General features: G+C 45.2%; 1 protein-coding gene across 1 annotated transcript in view; it reads right to left on the bottom strand.

The window, feature by feature from the left end:
• The window catches only part of CDHR3 (cadherin related family member 3), a gene marked incomplete at both ends in the record, with an annotated part of 52,666 nt that extends 37,701 nt beyond the window's left edge, over positions 1-14,965 (bottom strand). The window contains 4 exons of the mRNA XM_084897819.1: positions 6,191-6,288; positions 8,008-8,173; positions 9,559-9,761; positions 14,920-14,965. Coding sequence (XP_084753945.1) covers positions 6,191-6,288; positions 8,008-8,173; positions 9,559-9,761; positions 14,920-14,965 — 513 coding nt within the window. The remainder of the gene's footprint in view (positions 1-6,190; positions 6,289-8,007; positions 8,174-9,558; positions 9,762-14,919) is intronic.
• Between the last annotated feature and the right edge of the window lie 2,068 nt (positions 14,966-17,033).

Raw genomic sequence — 17,033 nt, forward strand, 5'->3', positions numbered from 1 at the left:
TGTTCACTGAAAGCTGAATATTTTATAAAAGGCTCAATTCCTCCCCTTTTCCCTTTTCCCATCCCTATCCCAACTCAGAAATGAGAGGTGGGGCAGGGAGAGGAGGAGAGTGCGTAGGAGAAAAAGAAAATACCATAAAAAACAAACAAACAAACAAACAAACAAAAAAACACCCCTGCTTCAAGCCCTTAACTTGGCCTGCTCATGTTGTTTTATTGTAAAGGTGAGGCAAATGGGTTCTAGGCAAGTATTTGAACGTGTTTAAAAGGGCCACATTTGTAAATGCAGAATGCTATCCAGAGCAATTTCCTACTGACAAAGCTGCAGAATCTATCTCATATTTTGTCATTCTTCTTTTTTTTTTTTTTTTTTCCTCTCTCTTTCTTTTTTAAAAAAATAATCAGCCTGGGACCCGTGCTTTGACTTAGGTTTCACTGATCATAAGGACAATGATCCCTATTTATTTGAGAAAGAGTCTCTCCCAGTGTGCACACAGTGGTCAGCGGTGATGGATGCATTTGGAGTGGGAGTTGTCCAGCTCCCCTGCTTTCTCCTCTCTTCGGCATTTTCATAAGAACCTGGAGCGGAATGTGTTTTGCAGAGACTTCAGTGGTGGCTTCCACACGAGCAGCCAGGTGCAGGGGGCCGCTGCGGGACTGGTGTGCGTGTGTGGGGGAGTGGGGGAGGGAGGTGGAAGTGCCCGGGGAACAGGAGGATGTTGTCCCTCAGGGAAGAAAGGGGCAGGACACCAAAGACCACATGTGTCAGAACACAGGAGAAGGGGCTGGGCAGGAGCCGGGTCAGAGACCTCAGTTCTCACCAGCGTGACCTGACCAGGCAAGAGCCTCCCTTCCCTTCCTCATCCGAAAATCAGTGGCTCTGAAAAGCCCCAACTCCCGACAGTTCCTATAAACTCAAGAAGATCTAAAGACACGACCCCCCGCTGCCACAGCTCGGAGGGAGTCACGAGCAAGACCGAGGCGGGGGAGAGAATTACTCTCCCTGCTGCCCTCCTGGTAGCCCGGCTACTCGCGAGGTTATTGCTCTTTTAATTTAATCCTTTGTCTGCCCTGGTGAAGACAAAGCACATTTCACTTTATGCAGAAGTCCTTCCCTAATGGAAAGGCCACGAGAAAGCCCCTTAATGGAGGAACTGCCGCACTAGATCACTTTGCTTCCAGCTGCGAAACTGATTAACGTCCTGAGAGTCTCAGAGGAGGCTGTGCGGCTGTTACAGTGCCATTGCCAAGTGGAGGGAGAGGAGGGACGTGGGAGTGGGTGGGAGGGGTTGGGTTGCAGGGAGCCTCCTTCGGGCAGGGGGAGGCGGTCCGGGGAAGAAATGCTGATATATATGATTATTCACATACAGACCATCCCGCATGTCTTTATATTCCCAGCCCACCACTGACGCCTGCCTCTGAGTGTGCGTCACCTGCACCCCATCCCAACACAGAAGGTGCGCAGGGAGGGGGGCTGAGGCTGGCCACGGGCACCTGTGACCACTGAGCATTTGCCTCGCTGCAGGTCTGAAAGGGCAGGAGCTGCACGTGTGCGTACACAACGAGCTCGAAGATTTGCTATAAAAAAAAGGGTGTGAGCTGAAACCGGTTTGGCTCAGTGGATAGAGTGTCGACTTTCGGACTAAAAGGCCCCAGGTTCGATTCCAGTCAAAGACATGTACCTTGGTTGCGAGCACATCCCCAGTAGAGGGTGTACAAGAGGCAGCTGATTCATGTTTCTCTCTCATCATCGACGTTTCTAACTCTCTATCCCTTTCCCTTCCTCTCTGTAAAAAATCAATAAAATATATATTTTTTAAAAAGGGTGTGAACTATTGCATAAGTTGTTTTCATGCTGACTATATGTTGAAAGGACAGTAGTTCAGACATACTGACTTACGCTGCATTAAAATTAATTCTGCCTGTCTCATTTTACTTTTTGAATGGAGCTACGAGAACAGTTAAAACTACAGATACGCAGCATTCTTTTCTGGTCGACTTCCAGCGCCGTGGAGCAGTGCTGGTGCCAACAATTTACAATTGCATGCTCCTTTGAATGTCCCTAAAAATGAGGAAGCCAAGCCAGTGGTCTCTGCATTCGCCCCAACTCACTTCCTCCGTGACACGGTTTCACTTCATTGAGCTGGGTGAGGGTTTGTCATGTTAAAGCAGTTGGGTTTCTGGACCTGTCCTAGAGCAAGTTTTCATTCACCCTGTCTCCGCTAGTCGCTGTCACCAGCAGAGGGACTCCGGGGACACTCCGGGTAAGAAGACGAGCACAGGCCAAGCGGAGGTGGCTTCATGCAGACGAGCACAGACAAGCTTTGGTGGTTATTAAAGTCCGCGCTTGTTTGTTCAGCTCAGTGGTTCTCAAAGGGTAGGTGCAGCAGAATCACCCAGGAAGTGTTCCAATTCGGCATTCTGGTGTGGAGTCCAGGGGTCTGCATTTAAAAAAGCAGCCTCTGTGTGTTCTCAGACAGGAGCCTGACCCCTCTGAGAAACACTTATACTAGTGTTCCAGCTAGTACCCTTTCGGACCAGAACAATTGCCCAGGGTATTTGGCAAAAGTGCAGATTCCCAGGCCCATCCCAGACCCATAGAATCCAAAACTGAGAGAATTGGGGAGTTCGGGAAACTGTTTCAAAGCAGCTGTTCTCAGCCCTGTTTGTACCTGAGATTGCCTGGGGGCTTTAATTATTATTTTTAAAAAATATTTTATTTTCTTTTAAATTTTTTTTAAAAATAGGTTTTTATTGATTTCATCGATCAGCTGCCTCCTGCATGCCCCCTCTTCCCTCCCCACTTACTGGAGATCGAGCTTGCAACCTGGGCATGTGCCCTGACCAGGAATTCAACAGTGACCACCTGTTTCATGGGTCAATACTCAACTACTGAGCAACACTTTTAAAGCCTGACACCTGGGCCATGACATCTCTTGGGTCAATTACATCAGACTTTTAGGGGGCGGGACCCAGACATCTGGGTGGTGTTTTCTTTTTAAGTTCCTCTGGTGGCTTCGGTTTACAGCCAAGGTTTGAAAAGCACAGGTTTGATCAATAGCGCATTAACCCATCTCCTTCTCCTTGTACACAGAGCAAAAAGATGTCATTTAGTACCCCCAAGAGCCCCAAATAAAATGTCCAAGAACAAAGGCCATCGTGTGTTACTTCCCAAACTGTTATTACCTTTTTCTAGCCTGGGAAAGTTTCCTTCCAGTTTATGTTCGCTGCTCCTGCAGGCTGGCTGTCAACCTCCTGTGCAGCTGTTCGTGCCAGCACAGGTGTTAAAGACTCATTAACACTTTGCTGCCACTGGGAGTGCTCCCTCCCACAACAACTCTGCAGAAGCCACTCCGTTCCAGGCTCCACATCCCTGCAGCTGCTCTTAGCCCCTTTTGGTTGCAGCACATTTTCTTTTATGGGAGCAACACCTGCTGCATTGCTCCCTACCCGGGCAGCTTCCCTTCATCAGAGAGTGACGGCTTGATCTAGAAGGTGTGTTTAAAGGGGCCGTGACCTTGTTCCTTCTGCATAATTTGGAACAATACAGGGCACATGGATATCGAAAAATAAATATTTTTTGCCAAAACCGGTTTGGCTCAGTGGATAGAGCGTCGGCCTGCGGACTGAAAGGTCCCGGGTTCGATTCTGGTCAAGGGCATGTACCTTGGTTGCGGGAACATCCCAGTGGGGGGTGTGCAAGAGGCAGCTGATCAATGACTCTCTCTCATCAATGTTTCTAACTATCCCTCTCTCTTCCTCTCTGTAAAAAATCAATAAAATATATTTTAAAAATAAAAAATAAATATTTTTTTTTTACAGCTGAGATTCCTCCCACTTTGCTCCTACTACATCTTATTAAATTATAATTATTTGGGGTATGCATGAATGCCTTCAATCTAGACAGTGAACTTCTTGAGGTACAAAAAAAAAAATGTGTCTTTGTCAACTTTGTATCCAAAGTAGCAAATAGAAAACCTGGCACATAGTGGATTCTTGGTAAATGTTGAAATGAACTAAATGTATAAGTATAACTTGGGGTTGCTGACCTCATCTCCATCTGAAATCCCTTTTCCCCTAGTCGCCATAGGACAGAGTTCTGGACAGTGAGAAGTGAGCAGAAGTCTTCTAGTTAGAACTTCCAAGAGGGTCTTTGTTTTCCTACCAAAAAAGGGACAGACGGGCCTCGCCTACCCCCTTCACCCTCTACCCTTTCTACCCTTTCTTATTTTCTTTCTCCTCCTCTGCCCCCCCCCCTCCTCTTTTTCCTTCTCCTCCTTCTCCTTCCTACCTGGAACTTAGAAGTAAAGGTTGGAGATGTAGCAGCCATCTTGTAAACATGAAGTGGAGAAAGAGGACAAGTCCCACATGTTCTGGATGGGAAACCAGAAAGATAGAGGAAAAGCCCAGGTTTTTTATGGCAGCAGCTATGCCAGCTCTGGACTGCCTGCCTGCCTGTCTCCGAACTCCTCACAGGAGAAGAAGATCCCGTATCTGCCACTGTGGTTATGTTTTCTGTTCTTTTCAGACAAACACAATTGTAACTGGTATGACAAGTATGTTATTAATAAGTATGCATTTAAAGGACCTAGTATTGCTCTTAGCACATAGCAGAAACCCACTAAGTGTTTGCATATTCATTTACTTATTCTTGCAAATAGAATCTTAAATGAATGAATGGGTTGTATGGATCCTGAGAAGATTCATTTGATGTGATCCCAGAAAAGACATTTATCTGCTGAGATGGACTCCCCACAGTCAACTGAGGGCCCAACTTTTATAAATAATGAGCGTCTGGTGGCCATCTGCTGACAGAGGCTCTCACATATTCTGTACACCAGGAAGAATCTCAGACAGAGCTTTCAACCTCCTGCGCTGGGCTCCTGCTGTTTGAATCCACTTTACAAGGCAATTCCTCGTTTTTTGCTTTCAACCAATGAACTGAGACCTACTCCATCCAATCAGAACCTCACAGCTATAGTCTCATTTCCATCTTCACTAACCAATCTGAATTGCTCCATAATGACCAATCAGAGTGCATGATGTTGACCAATTAGAACTGTGCAGTTTGGATTCCTCATTTACATAAGATTGGATCAATTGGTGGGTCAGGAACTATGATTTGAATAAAGTCTTCCCTTTTCCTCTCCGTTATCTTTTGGATTTGTTAACAGCTGCTTTTCTTTGTTGACTGAAAGATATCTTCTAATAATAACATGGACTATGCTCTAACTTAAGATGTATCCGATAATCTTAAACAGCATTATTTCAGACCCTGTGGACCGCATTACATTGGTCCTGGAGCTAACTCCCAAGGCTCACTTCCTCCTCTTAGAAAAAGCAGTCCTGTTGAAGCTGCAAATCATGCAGCAAACAGCAAAAACAGCCTCCGGGTGTTCCCAATTCCCTGAGTGTCATATTTCAAGTATTCTCTTCTCTGTAAGGCAGGGTTTGCAGGCGTGTAGCCTGCTCCAAGGTTTGTCCACTGGCATTATCTTCTCCCACCTGGGCTGCCCAGCTGCCGTGGGCAGAGCTGCGCATTGAGGCATCCTTGCCAAGCTAACAGGCTTCTTTGCCTGAGGTTTGGTGGCTGCAAGAGCTCCAAAGGGAGAGAAGAGAGATCAGCTGTCTCAGGCTGAACCATGAAGCAGCTCTCCAGGACCTAATATGCTTTTCTCTATGGAATTCCTCCTTTGCTTTGGAATTCCTGGGACTCGTTTTTATTTTTTATTTTTTAACTTGGTTCCAAGCAGCTTGGCTTCATCTCTGAAAAGGAAATGTTATTATCTTTGGGGTATACATTTTATGCTTATTTTTAAAATAATATAGCTGGATTTTTATCACCTTCGAATTAAAAAAAAAAAGCACAGCGCAATTTTAATATGCTAGGCAGGCGATTTTAATATGCTAAGTGGCTTTACATGCATTCTCTAATACTCATGATATCCCTACTGAGGTAGGTGCTCTTATTGGACGAAGAAACTGAAGCTCAGAGAGATTGAGAACTTGTCCAAGATCACACAGAACCATGAATCCAATCTGAGATGCCTGTCTCCAGAGTCCCCTTTCCGATGCCCACCTCCCCTGTCCTCTATGCTTTGGCAGTGGGCAGCATATTTCTCCCATTACCCACCCTGCCAAGACGCCAGGCTCCCTGGTCAGCCCCTCTCCAGTTTAACAAGGAGACTTACACTGAGGGGTATATTGTGACTTGTATCTTCTGGATCGAAGGCCTCAACCTGGTAACTGAATCCAGGGTTAGCTCCTTCCACTATGTAGAGGTCTAGACCTACACCCACGCACACAGTGGAATAAGAAACATTTTATTAGATAAAGCAAATGAGAAATCCCCAAACCAGGTAAGCCAAAGAAAACCAAACACAGCCAAGGAAATGAAGTGTGCTGGCACTGTGGGAAAAAGGTGAACTTCCAAGTTTTGGTCCCAGCAACTGGAAGGATAGAGTTGCCATTAACTAAAATGGGAAAGACAAGAAAAGCAGCTTTGGGTGGGGATGGTAGGGGGTAAGGGGGTTGAAGTAAGAGTTAAGAGTTTGGATTGGGAGCACAGTAAATTTGAGATAACGTAATCTGCAGCCAGCTCCAGTGTGGGTGCATTTTTCCTACACCACCAAGAAATTCTCTGGCATCAGCTGGAAATCTGACTGAATTCAAGTCCAGGTTGTCACCTATGCATCTGATCCAACAGCGATAAATCTAAGCTTCCCGAAACGCCCTCATTGAGTTTGATTCACATGCTCGAGTGGCTCCCAGAACTCAGGAAACATTTTAGTTGCCAGATGACTGGTTTATTATAAAAGGTTGCAGCTCAGGAACAGCCAGATGGAAGAGTGCATGAATCTCCACCAACCTGGAAGTGCTCTGAGCCCCTTTTAGATCTTACGGAGGCCTCACAACCTGGGCATGATTAATGAAATCATTGGCTATTGGTGATTGAACCCCATTTCCATCTTCTCTACCCTCTGTAGTGGTGAGAGGGATGGGGGAAGTGTGTAGGGGTGGAGGGACTGAAAGTTCCAACCCTCCAATCACAGGATTGGCTCTGCTGGCCACCATTCCAGGCCTAAGTGACCGAGGGGCATTCCAAACATCACATCATCAACATAACAAAACGTATCTTTCTCACTCTCATTGCAGAAAAGCCAAGGGTTTTAGGAGCTTTGTGTCAGGAACGGGAGGAAAACCAAATATATGTTTCTTATTATAAATCACACCATTTCAGATGTCTAGTAGATATTCAAGTGGAGATGTTAGGTAAGATGCCTGGATATTTGAGTGGAGTTCAGGGGAGAACCTGGATTAAAATGATAGACTTGGTGGCATCCACAGCCAAGAGCCAGAGGGGAGAGTATTGAGGAATTTACCGTACCCTATGCTCCCATCCCTTAAAGCAGTGTTTCCCAAAGTGTGGTACACATACCCCCAGGGGTACGGGAAGAGTTTGGTGGGGATATGCACTGCACCTTGCTTAGCTGCACCTAATTCTATGTTCTCATGAGTCAGCGCTACGAAAATTATAGAAGGGGTACAACATATGTCAAAAGTTTGGGAAACACTGCTTTTGTGTACAAGCGTCATTCCTGCTCTGTAGCAGATTCCAGCACACATTGCTCTCAAGGGGTCAGCGTCCTTGGGGAAATGAACAAGTCAGTCAATGAGCAGTAGGACATAGTGAGGAGCCTGGTGGGCTTGGCCAAATGCCTTCAGAATGATCCACTTTCGGTCCCGAGCCTCCTCTTCCTCCCCAAGACTGGGAAAGACCCGAGAGAAACCTCGGATGGGGAGGGAGGGCTTTGTAAATTGCCGAGCATTATTCCTGGGAGCCCTGGGCTGGGGGGCATTTTATTTATTTCCTGCGCATTGAGCATCTGCCTTTCCCAGGGAAACAGCTGCTTTTTCATTTACTTTTCTGGTTTGCTCTGTCCCCAGGGTCCTTCCTCCCTGATGCCACCGTGTGCACTGCATGGCACACACACGCTGTGTATCTTACCTTTTGCCAAGTTGCCTAGAAACTGAGGCGGCTCATTCACATCTGTTACCTGGACAGTTAGGATCTGAAGGTCAGTGACACCAACGTCATCCTTAACGTAAATCTGCAAATCAAATGTGTTTGGTCCTGTTTCAAAATCTAGTGGTTCCTTTCCAGTAGTGACAACCTAAAAGTAAAGGCAGAATTCTTAGCAATCCTGTGAAAGAAGGTCTGCATTGTGTGCGTGCATTTTGCAAATGGTTATGACTAGGAAGAAAGCAAACAGCATCCTAGAAACCACCTTTCACCTGTTGTCAGAGGAACTGACTGTTTGCCTTAGTCCTTCCAGCACAAGCCCCAGGACACTTCTCCACTAAAGGGACTGCTGTGGACCCTGCTGCTTTTCACAAAAAAGAAAAATATTCAGGAGATATTCTGGTCCCACAGACAGAAAAAGGAAAACCAGAGAATTAAAAAACCTATCACTACTTAAGTTACGCTCCTAGATGAGTCCCTTAGCAACCCTGAATATACTGGATTTTTCTAGTCTTTAAAAATGAGATGCTGCCGAAACCAGTTTGGCTCAGTGGATAGAGCGTCGGCCTGCGGACTGAAGGGTCCCAGGTTTGATTCCGGTCAAGGACATGTACATTAGTTGTGGGCACATCCCCGGTGGGAGGTGTGCAAGAGGCAGCTGACCAATGTTTCTCTCTCATCTATGTTTCTAACTCTCTATCCCAATGTTTTTCAGCCTTTTTTGGGCAAAGGCACACTTGTTTCATGAAAAAAATCACTAGGCACACCACCATTAGAAAATGTTAAAAAATTTAACTCTGTGCCTATATTGACTATATATAAAGTAATTCTCTTGAATAGGAATCAAATAAACACAAAGAAAGTATTTTATAATTACTTTATTATGAAATATTAAGTAAACAAAATAGTGAAAAATTATAAAATTCTTGTCTTGTCTGCACCTACGGCACACCAGGCAACAGCGGTTGAAAAACGCTGCTCTATCCCTCTCCCTTCCTCTCTGTAAAAAATCAATAAAATATATATTTAAAATAAATAAATAAATTAAATAAATAAATAAAAATGAGATGCTGCCCTTACCTGATTTGGCTCAGTGCATAGAGCATCGGCCTGCGGACTGAAGGGTCCCGGGTTTGATTCCCAATCAAGGGCACATGCCTGGGGTTGCGGGCTCAATCTCCAGTAGGGGACATGTAGGAGGCAGCCAATCAATGATTCCCTCTCATCATTGATGTTTCTCTCTCTCTCTCTCCCTTTCCCTTGCTCTCTAAAATCAATAAAAATATTTTTTTTAAAAACAAGATGCTGCACTTCCCTGGGATTGCCATGAAATTACATTTTGACTCCTCACTCCATTCTAATTTTCCCAAGGCCACTTCCAAGAATAAAAAGGGAAGAAGAATGCATCTGCAGAAATAAGGGAGATTAAACCAGAGAAAGAGGAAGAAATGATCACTGATCTAGAATCCCATGGAGCTCTCATCTTCAGGACTCCTCTTCTCAGGTAACTTCCATTGCGCGTAAGAGAGTACTTACCTCAAACTCAGTGCCTGACAGACCGTTCACATTGAAGGCTTCCGTGAGGGGACTGGTGTTGATTATCAGGGGAAACCCTGGCATCACAGGTGACAGTGATGCTGATAAGTTCACAGAAAACTTATGCACTGACGTCCCAGGTAAAGAATTCTCTGCCACATTACTAGTAGCAGGTAAGCGAATCAGGTGTAGCGCCTCTCCCGCTGTGGATTTAAAAAGGATAAAAATCACATGTACACAAAGCCTTGTGCTGGGAACAGGGACTTAACAGCTGGTTCTGTGGCTTCGAGTCGTAGCTCTGAGCAGCGACGGAACCTGGTCACGCCCCAAGAACATATACTCCTGCCAAGACTTGGAGAGGGGAGTGTGAGATCTTACAGCTAAGGAAACCACCACCACCAAACAACCATGAAATCTGCTCTTGTCATCCTGTTCATAAAGCTGCTGCTTTTCTCTTGTCTCCCTGCTTCCCTTCTCTTTTCTCCCAATCTTTGTGAAGAGCCAGGAGAAGAGAAACATCACCTTAGCAGGTAGGCACCCACTTGAAGTATCTAGTCTACCCATGACATCCTCTCTTTTACAAGGGCCCAATATTTGACAAGAGTTCCTTCTCCTTCTCTGGATCAGCGTTTCATTCATGGTGTCATCTGGGAGTTGAGTGTGCATGACTGAAGAGCTCCGTGGTAGACCTCCCAACAGTCATAAGTAATTTCAAGGACAGTTATTTGTTTTTATTGGATGCTATAGGTATCATGTAGAGAGAGCCAGTCAGTACTTTCTAGTTGATAGATTAACTCCTGTTTTACAGAAAAGGAAATGAGATACTTAGAGGAGGCATGTGAACTACTCTGGACTTCATGACAGACAGGGAACTTTGCAATTTAAGAGAAAGTATGTTTCTTCCAGGAATGCCTCAGGACATTCTCAAGTCTCCTTGACACTCTGTGAGACTTTGCCAATACGGAGGAGAGCAGCAGGTCATGTTTTTTCATGCTTCCATAATAATGGTTACTGAGGGGGGTTGAATAGTATCTTCCCCCAAATTCAGGCCCACCCAGAACCTTAGAATGTACCTTACTTGGGAAAAAGTCTTTTCAGATGTATTTAGTTAAGAGGAGATCACCCTGAATTAAGATGAACCCTAAATCCAACAGCTGGTATCCCTATGAGGACAGAACACAAGGACACACACAGAAGGAAGAAGGCCATGTTGTGACAGAGGGGGGAAATTGAAGTAATGCAGCTACAAGCCAGGCATGGCAAGCCACCACCAAAAGCTGGGAGGTAGGCAAGGAATAGATTCTCCCTCAAAGCCTAGAGTCTAGACGAAGTCAACCCTGCCAACACCTTTAGTTCAGACTTCCGATCTCCCAAACTGTGAAATAATACATTTCTGTTATTTTAAGCCATCCAATTTGAGGTAATTTGTTATAGCAGCACTAGGAAAATCATAAAATTATCATTTATTCAATGTTCCAAATAGGCGCATAATGTAAAATTCTTTTTCTCATTTACTCCTTAAAACCATCCTCTCAGATGGTTATTAATATCATTATTTTACAAATGAGGCAACTGAGCTAAAGGACATAGAGTGAATACAGTAATCTCCCTATTCACAGGGATAATGTCCAAGACCCCCAATGGATACCTGATATAGTTTAAATATATATATTTTTCTATATGTACATACTTACAATAAAGTCTAACTTATAAATTGGGCACAGCATGAGATTACCAATAATAACCAATAACAAAATAGGGCAATTATAATAATATCTATAATAATAAAAGTGTAATATGCTCATTAGACCAGACGTCCTTCCAAACAACCTTACAGATGAAAGCCGGGGCTGTGAGGGTAGCCCAGGTCCTGGGTGCCGCCTGCCAGCAGCCAGAGGGAAGCCAACGCTGGTAGCCAGGGGAAGGAAAGTCTACTCTTGCAAGAATTTTGTGCATTGGGCCTCTAGCACTGTAATAAAAGTTGTACAAATGTGATTTCTCGCCTAAATTATCTTATTGTACTGTACTCACATTTTCACTTAAAGGAAGCACTTTAGGGCTTCTCTTGGGTACATTCAAATTGCCAGCATCATTACTCTTGTGCTTTTGGCCATTATGAACTAAGGTAAGGGTTAATTAAACATGAGCACTTCAGTACCCCAAGAGTTAGCTAATGAGTGACTAATTGGGATGGTGATTGGGGGTGTCTACAACTTGAAGATGATGGACAAAGGAATAATTCAAGTCCTGGGTGGGGCCAAGCAGGACTATGTCGGGTCCATCATGCTACTCAGGACAGCAAGCAATTTAAAACTTATAAATTGTTTATTTCTGGAATTTTAGAAATTTTGGGTGTAAAATTTCTAGAAACAAACGGGACATGAAAAAATGTTGATTTTATTTCAAATTTGGGGGAAGGGATGCAAAGAAATAATGGAAATGTAGGCAACATTTAAATATAAATACATTCATATAAGCTGTTATAAATCTAAAATCACCTTATTTAGATTAGAGACCAAAATGCATTGTGCTAAGTTATTTTTACTCACAGAAATATCCAGGTTTATGGACAAGGACTGTACAAGGACTCAGATAAATCAAAACAGCAGAGGCTTAAGGTAATGTGAATGCGAATAGATTTTTTTTTTTTAAATCTATTGAAATTGACTTTCCTATTATACCATTCTTGTGATAAAAACCCGAAGCAAAATAGTATACTGGAGTATTTAGAGGCAAAATGTTCCCAAAAATTGTTTTTCAAAATGAGCAAAATAATCAGTTGCTTTGGTGCTTGGGTTTTTTAAGGCATAATTTCCTCATGCCCTCTGTTTTCACAATAAAAAAAAAAAAAGTCAGCAAAGCCCACCTTGAGCTGTTCATGAACGTGTTTCCCCACTGTTCAGCAGGACAAGAACAGTCCTAAGCAAAATGAAAGGTTGGCAATTTGTCTAACAATTTCCCACCTTCTCTTGGCCCCTCCCACCCACACCCGGGACTTGTGCCCATCCAGCCAAGAAGAAAGGACACCTCTGCTCAGATTTAATTCACTAAGGTTTTTCTCAATAATGGCATGGTGAGTGATAGCTTTGCTGAAATGAGAAACCACTTGCATTCACTAAGAACCTGCTCATCAGGCATTATGCTGGCTACTTTACTGCCTGATCCTGTCCACTCTACACACAGCATGCTGCTGCCTCAGCAGGTGTTACACTCAGTAAGCGGCCACAGTAGGCCCTCGCTGCGTCTGGGTCTTATAGATAACAGACTGCACATACTTACTACTGTGTCGTCACTCCACACTTGTCAGGTGACTGTGCACATGGGATACATCATAGTTTTTCTATGACCAGGCAACAAAGCAGCAAAATGGTGCTGGGGCCTGGTGTGAAATTGGCCCCTCGACTCACTTGTTAGATTTGGGTGATGTTCTCTGTAAGAGGCTGCTTTTGGAGCAACCTAAGCAACTGTGCAGGAATATTAGCTTGATGTGGGGTCCCTTGGCCTAGCCTGCCCCCTCTCACAATCCGGGACCCCTAGGGAGATGTTGGAGACTAGTTTCAGCCCGATCCTGCAGGCATAAAAGGCTAATATGCGAGTCAACTGAACAGTGGAACAACTGGTCGCTGTCATGCACACTGACCTCCACAGGTAGAGCACCACTCAGCCAGAAGCCGGGCTCACAGCTGGCAAGTGCAGTGGCGGTGGCGGGAGCCTCTCCCGCCTCTGCAGCCATGCTAAGGGTGTCTGTTGCAGGTCTAAGCAGCCAGTCAGACATCCCCTGAGGGCTCCCAGACTGCGAGAGGGTTTAGGCCGAGCAGAGGGATCCCCCTGAGTGCACAGATTTCATGCACTGGGCCTCTAGTACAAAATAATTACTAACATTTACTAAGCATTTACTATGTACCAGTCACTCCTCTAAGTGTTTTACTAACCTAACTCATCAAAGATGTAAATTATCTCTAAATTAACCTGCAAATTTAACATGATTGAATTCTATACATTATGGTATGATACCTATCAAAAAATAAGATTTAATTTAAAAAGCTCAATTTCTGCCCTGACCAGTGTGACTCAGTTGGGTGGAGCATTATCCTGTACACCAAAAGGTGGCAGGTTTGATTCCTGATCAGGGTACATGCCCAGGTTGTGCTTCCATCCCTGATCGGGTCATATACAGGAGGCAACCAAGCTATGTTTCTCTCACACATCAATGCATCAGTGTTTCTCTCTCTCTCTCTCTCTCTCTCTCTCTCTCTCTCTCTCTCTCTCTCTCTCTCTCAAAAGATCAATAAAAAGATTGATTTCTCTCAATAAAAAAAGAAAAGAAAAATAAATAAATGAAAAGCTCAATTTCAATAATCTGAGCTGACAACATTAAAAAGACCTCCTTAAGATTCTTGAAGTTCTTTAATAAAGATGAAGATGAGAAAGAATCTTTGACCCTTCCTCTACCCAAGAATAAGACAATACCTCCTCAGTAGCTCAGTTTTTCTACAGGATTTGCTAAGCTCAAGTTGCCCCCAAAAGTCTCCAGAGAAAGGCCAGAATCTCCACAAAGATAAACTTGACATATATAATACACGGAAGGGGTTCAGAACACATTTTCCTAGATTGTGCCACTTTGACATGGGGACTATTTTGAGACAAAGGCATGGGGACCCAAAAGATTGAGGAATAGCTTTTTAAAATAATAATAATAGTAATAATAATAATAATAATAATAATAATGAATCTCCCCTTTAATTTTCTAAAAGAGTTTAGATAGAGGGCCTGGTCTAGGAAGAGAGCTATCACCAAAGATAACTACAAAGCGTGTGGGCTAGGCGCGGTGGGCAGGGGAGGCGGGGAGCTCAGCGGGGCCTGGAGCTCAGTGTCCTCTCTGTGAGGCTCAGTTGCCTGACTGCCTTCGGTCTCATATTCTTATAGGGCCTCCTTATGTACATAATTAAACCTGTTTTTCTATTGTTAATCTGCTTTATGTCAATTACATTAGTAGACCAGCTAAAATGACCTAGAAGAGTAGACAAAAAAATTTCCTCCTCTGAAACACTAAGCTCTGCTATGAAAATTATTTTCCCAACCTTGGGTCTTGGAAGGACTTCCAGCACAGGCCAGTTAACACCAGTGGGAAAGCGAATTCTGTTCAGATATGGACTAGATGGTGGCTTCCCTAGGCACCCCCTTCTCTGGGTTACCCCTACCTCCTGCGGCTCCGGTTGCTACATCATTTCATTCATCAGTGCAGATAAACCCACAGTTAATCTCGGCCTCCCAGAGGCAATTTCCTCTTCCAGGACTTTATCATACAATGATATCCTGTAAACTGAGTCGAGCAAACAAGGTGGCAAAATGAGTTCCTACCTGACAGGGCCCCCAGGAGAAACAGGAGGAGGCCTGCTTCCTGCATACTTGATCGTTCACCTCTGTGCACACTCCCAGCAAATCCGCCAGGAGCGGAGTCCCACCTTATATCAAAGGGCATTCCAGATGCCGCTCATCTTCCCCTCCCCGTTTCGTTGCTATGCAAGAAATCAAACAGATGCCTGGTGGTAACTAAGGGAGACTCCAAACACCAGAGGAATGTTTGTTCTTCGATTACCTGCTTCTGTGACTGCATGGTACCCAAGAGGCCAACCAACCCATCCTGCTGAGCCATCTCAAAATTCCACACGTACTGTGCGGACAGAGAGCCCCAAAAAGGGAAGTCAAAGAGCAAAGAAAAAGAAGAGACATTGAGATGACAGTAAAAGCTGGACAGGAGCTCAGTCATCCAGCATGGTCTCAATAGCCAGGCAGAAGTAGGGTGGGGAAGTGGGAATTTTTCTGCCAACAGAATTGATGAATTGGACTTGGAATTGGGACTAGACCCCTCTTCAAGGTGGCGATAGACATGGCCCTTTGACCCCCATCACCACCACTGCCACTCTAGCCCTCAAAGAAGTCTGTGGAGGAAGATGATTGGAGTTGCTCGAGGCTTCTGTCCAGCAGGGAGTGAGTGATGTGCCCGCCCCTCAGAGGCAGGTGCTGTCTATATGGTGCTTTCATGCCCCATATAGCCCATGCCAGCTACAGGCCTGGTGTGTGAAACACAGCTGGGCTGGAGTCCAGCCTCCACTCAGAGAAGGAGCAATGGCAGCAAAGAGGGCAGATGGCCATGGAGCAGCCTGCTCCCTTGACACAGTGCAGTAACAATAGCAGTGGATACAGTGGAAGGAAGTCAGATTTGGACCATCCCTCCTCTTTCTTTCCCTCAAGAACTGCCCATTGGGGGAGGGAGGCCCAGAAGCTCAAGGCTAGTGGCAGGAGGAGGGTGGGGGGCATTGAGCCAGCTCCTCCCCACCAGGAGCATGAGCAGCAGGAGTCCCTACAGGAGCTCTGAAGACCACATATGCCCCACAAGCAGACCCGCATTAGGTCCCTGCTGGCCAGTTAGTCAGTATGAGCCGGTAGCTGCCACAGTCATGGTGAGAGCCAGCCACGTAGGCCAGCAAACGGGGACACTCACCACGTTCCCTCTCCCTCCTCCTCCACCGTCCTCCCCAGGGCAAAGAGGAGCCTCTTGGAGCCAGACCTCACCACTTGCCAGGCTCCAAACTGGCAATCCTAAGCTCTCCCTGCTGAAGCAGCCGGTAGCAGGGTGGATGGCAGAAAAGGAGATCTAAGTCAAGTTTGAAATAGAAGCCTTAAAAACTGTGGTGAACCATGAAAATCTGAAAATGACCTGGAAGCAAGATATTAAGGGAGAGTTCACAGAGGCAGATCGAAAACACAAAACCATTTCAGTCTATGTGCTCCCTGAATTGAGGCGGTTAAGTTAGCTGGGTATAGCATCTTCCGGGCACACAGAGAGCAAGGCTCAGAGAGGTTGAGTGACTGGCCCCAGGTTAAGCCACCAGTAGTGGCCAAGCAAGGCTGTGTCCCAGCAAGGCTGTCTTCCTTCCCTGCCCACCACACCCAAAGCCTTAGCAGGCCCCTTCTCACCCCCAGGGTGCCTCCTACAGCCCCTTTCCCAGTCTTGCTGCCACTGTTCTGGCTAAGGTCCCAGCCTGTGGCCTGGGCCATCTCAGTAACATCCGATGCATTGCACAGACAACTGTCAGGTTAATTTCCCCAAAGTACATTTTTAATCACTGTCTTGGCTGCTTCAAATACAAAGCCACCTTTACCCTAGGAAAAGCTGATTTTACCTGCATGACTCAGGAAATAAGATTCAGAGTGTCAGTCTGTAGGTTTTGATGTGAGACAGGTTAGGTGGCAAAGAGCATAGGTTTTGTTGTGTGAACTTAGGCAAACTCATTAGTCAACAGAGCCAAATATCAACAGTAAGATTGAAATTTCTTTTGAGAGCCAAGTTTTTTAAATTTAAACTTCTTCTAACGCCACTTCTTCAAAATAGACTCGCCCAGGCTGTGGTGTTTTGTGGAAGAGCCACACTCAAGGGGTCAAAGTGCCGCATGTGGCTCGCGAGCTGCAGT

The sequence above is a fragment of the Pipistrellus hanaki genome (assembly GCF_964339955.1).
Source record: "Pipistrellus hanaki genome assembly, chromosome: 10".
NCBI classification, from domain to species: Eukaryota; Metazoa; Chordata; class Mammalia; order Chiroptera; family Vespertilionidae; genus Pipistrellus; species Pipistrellus hanaki.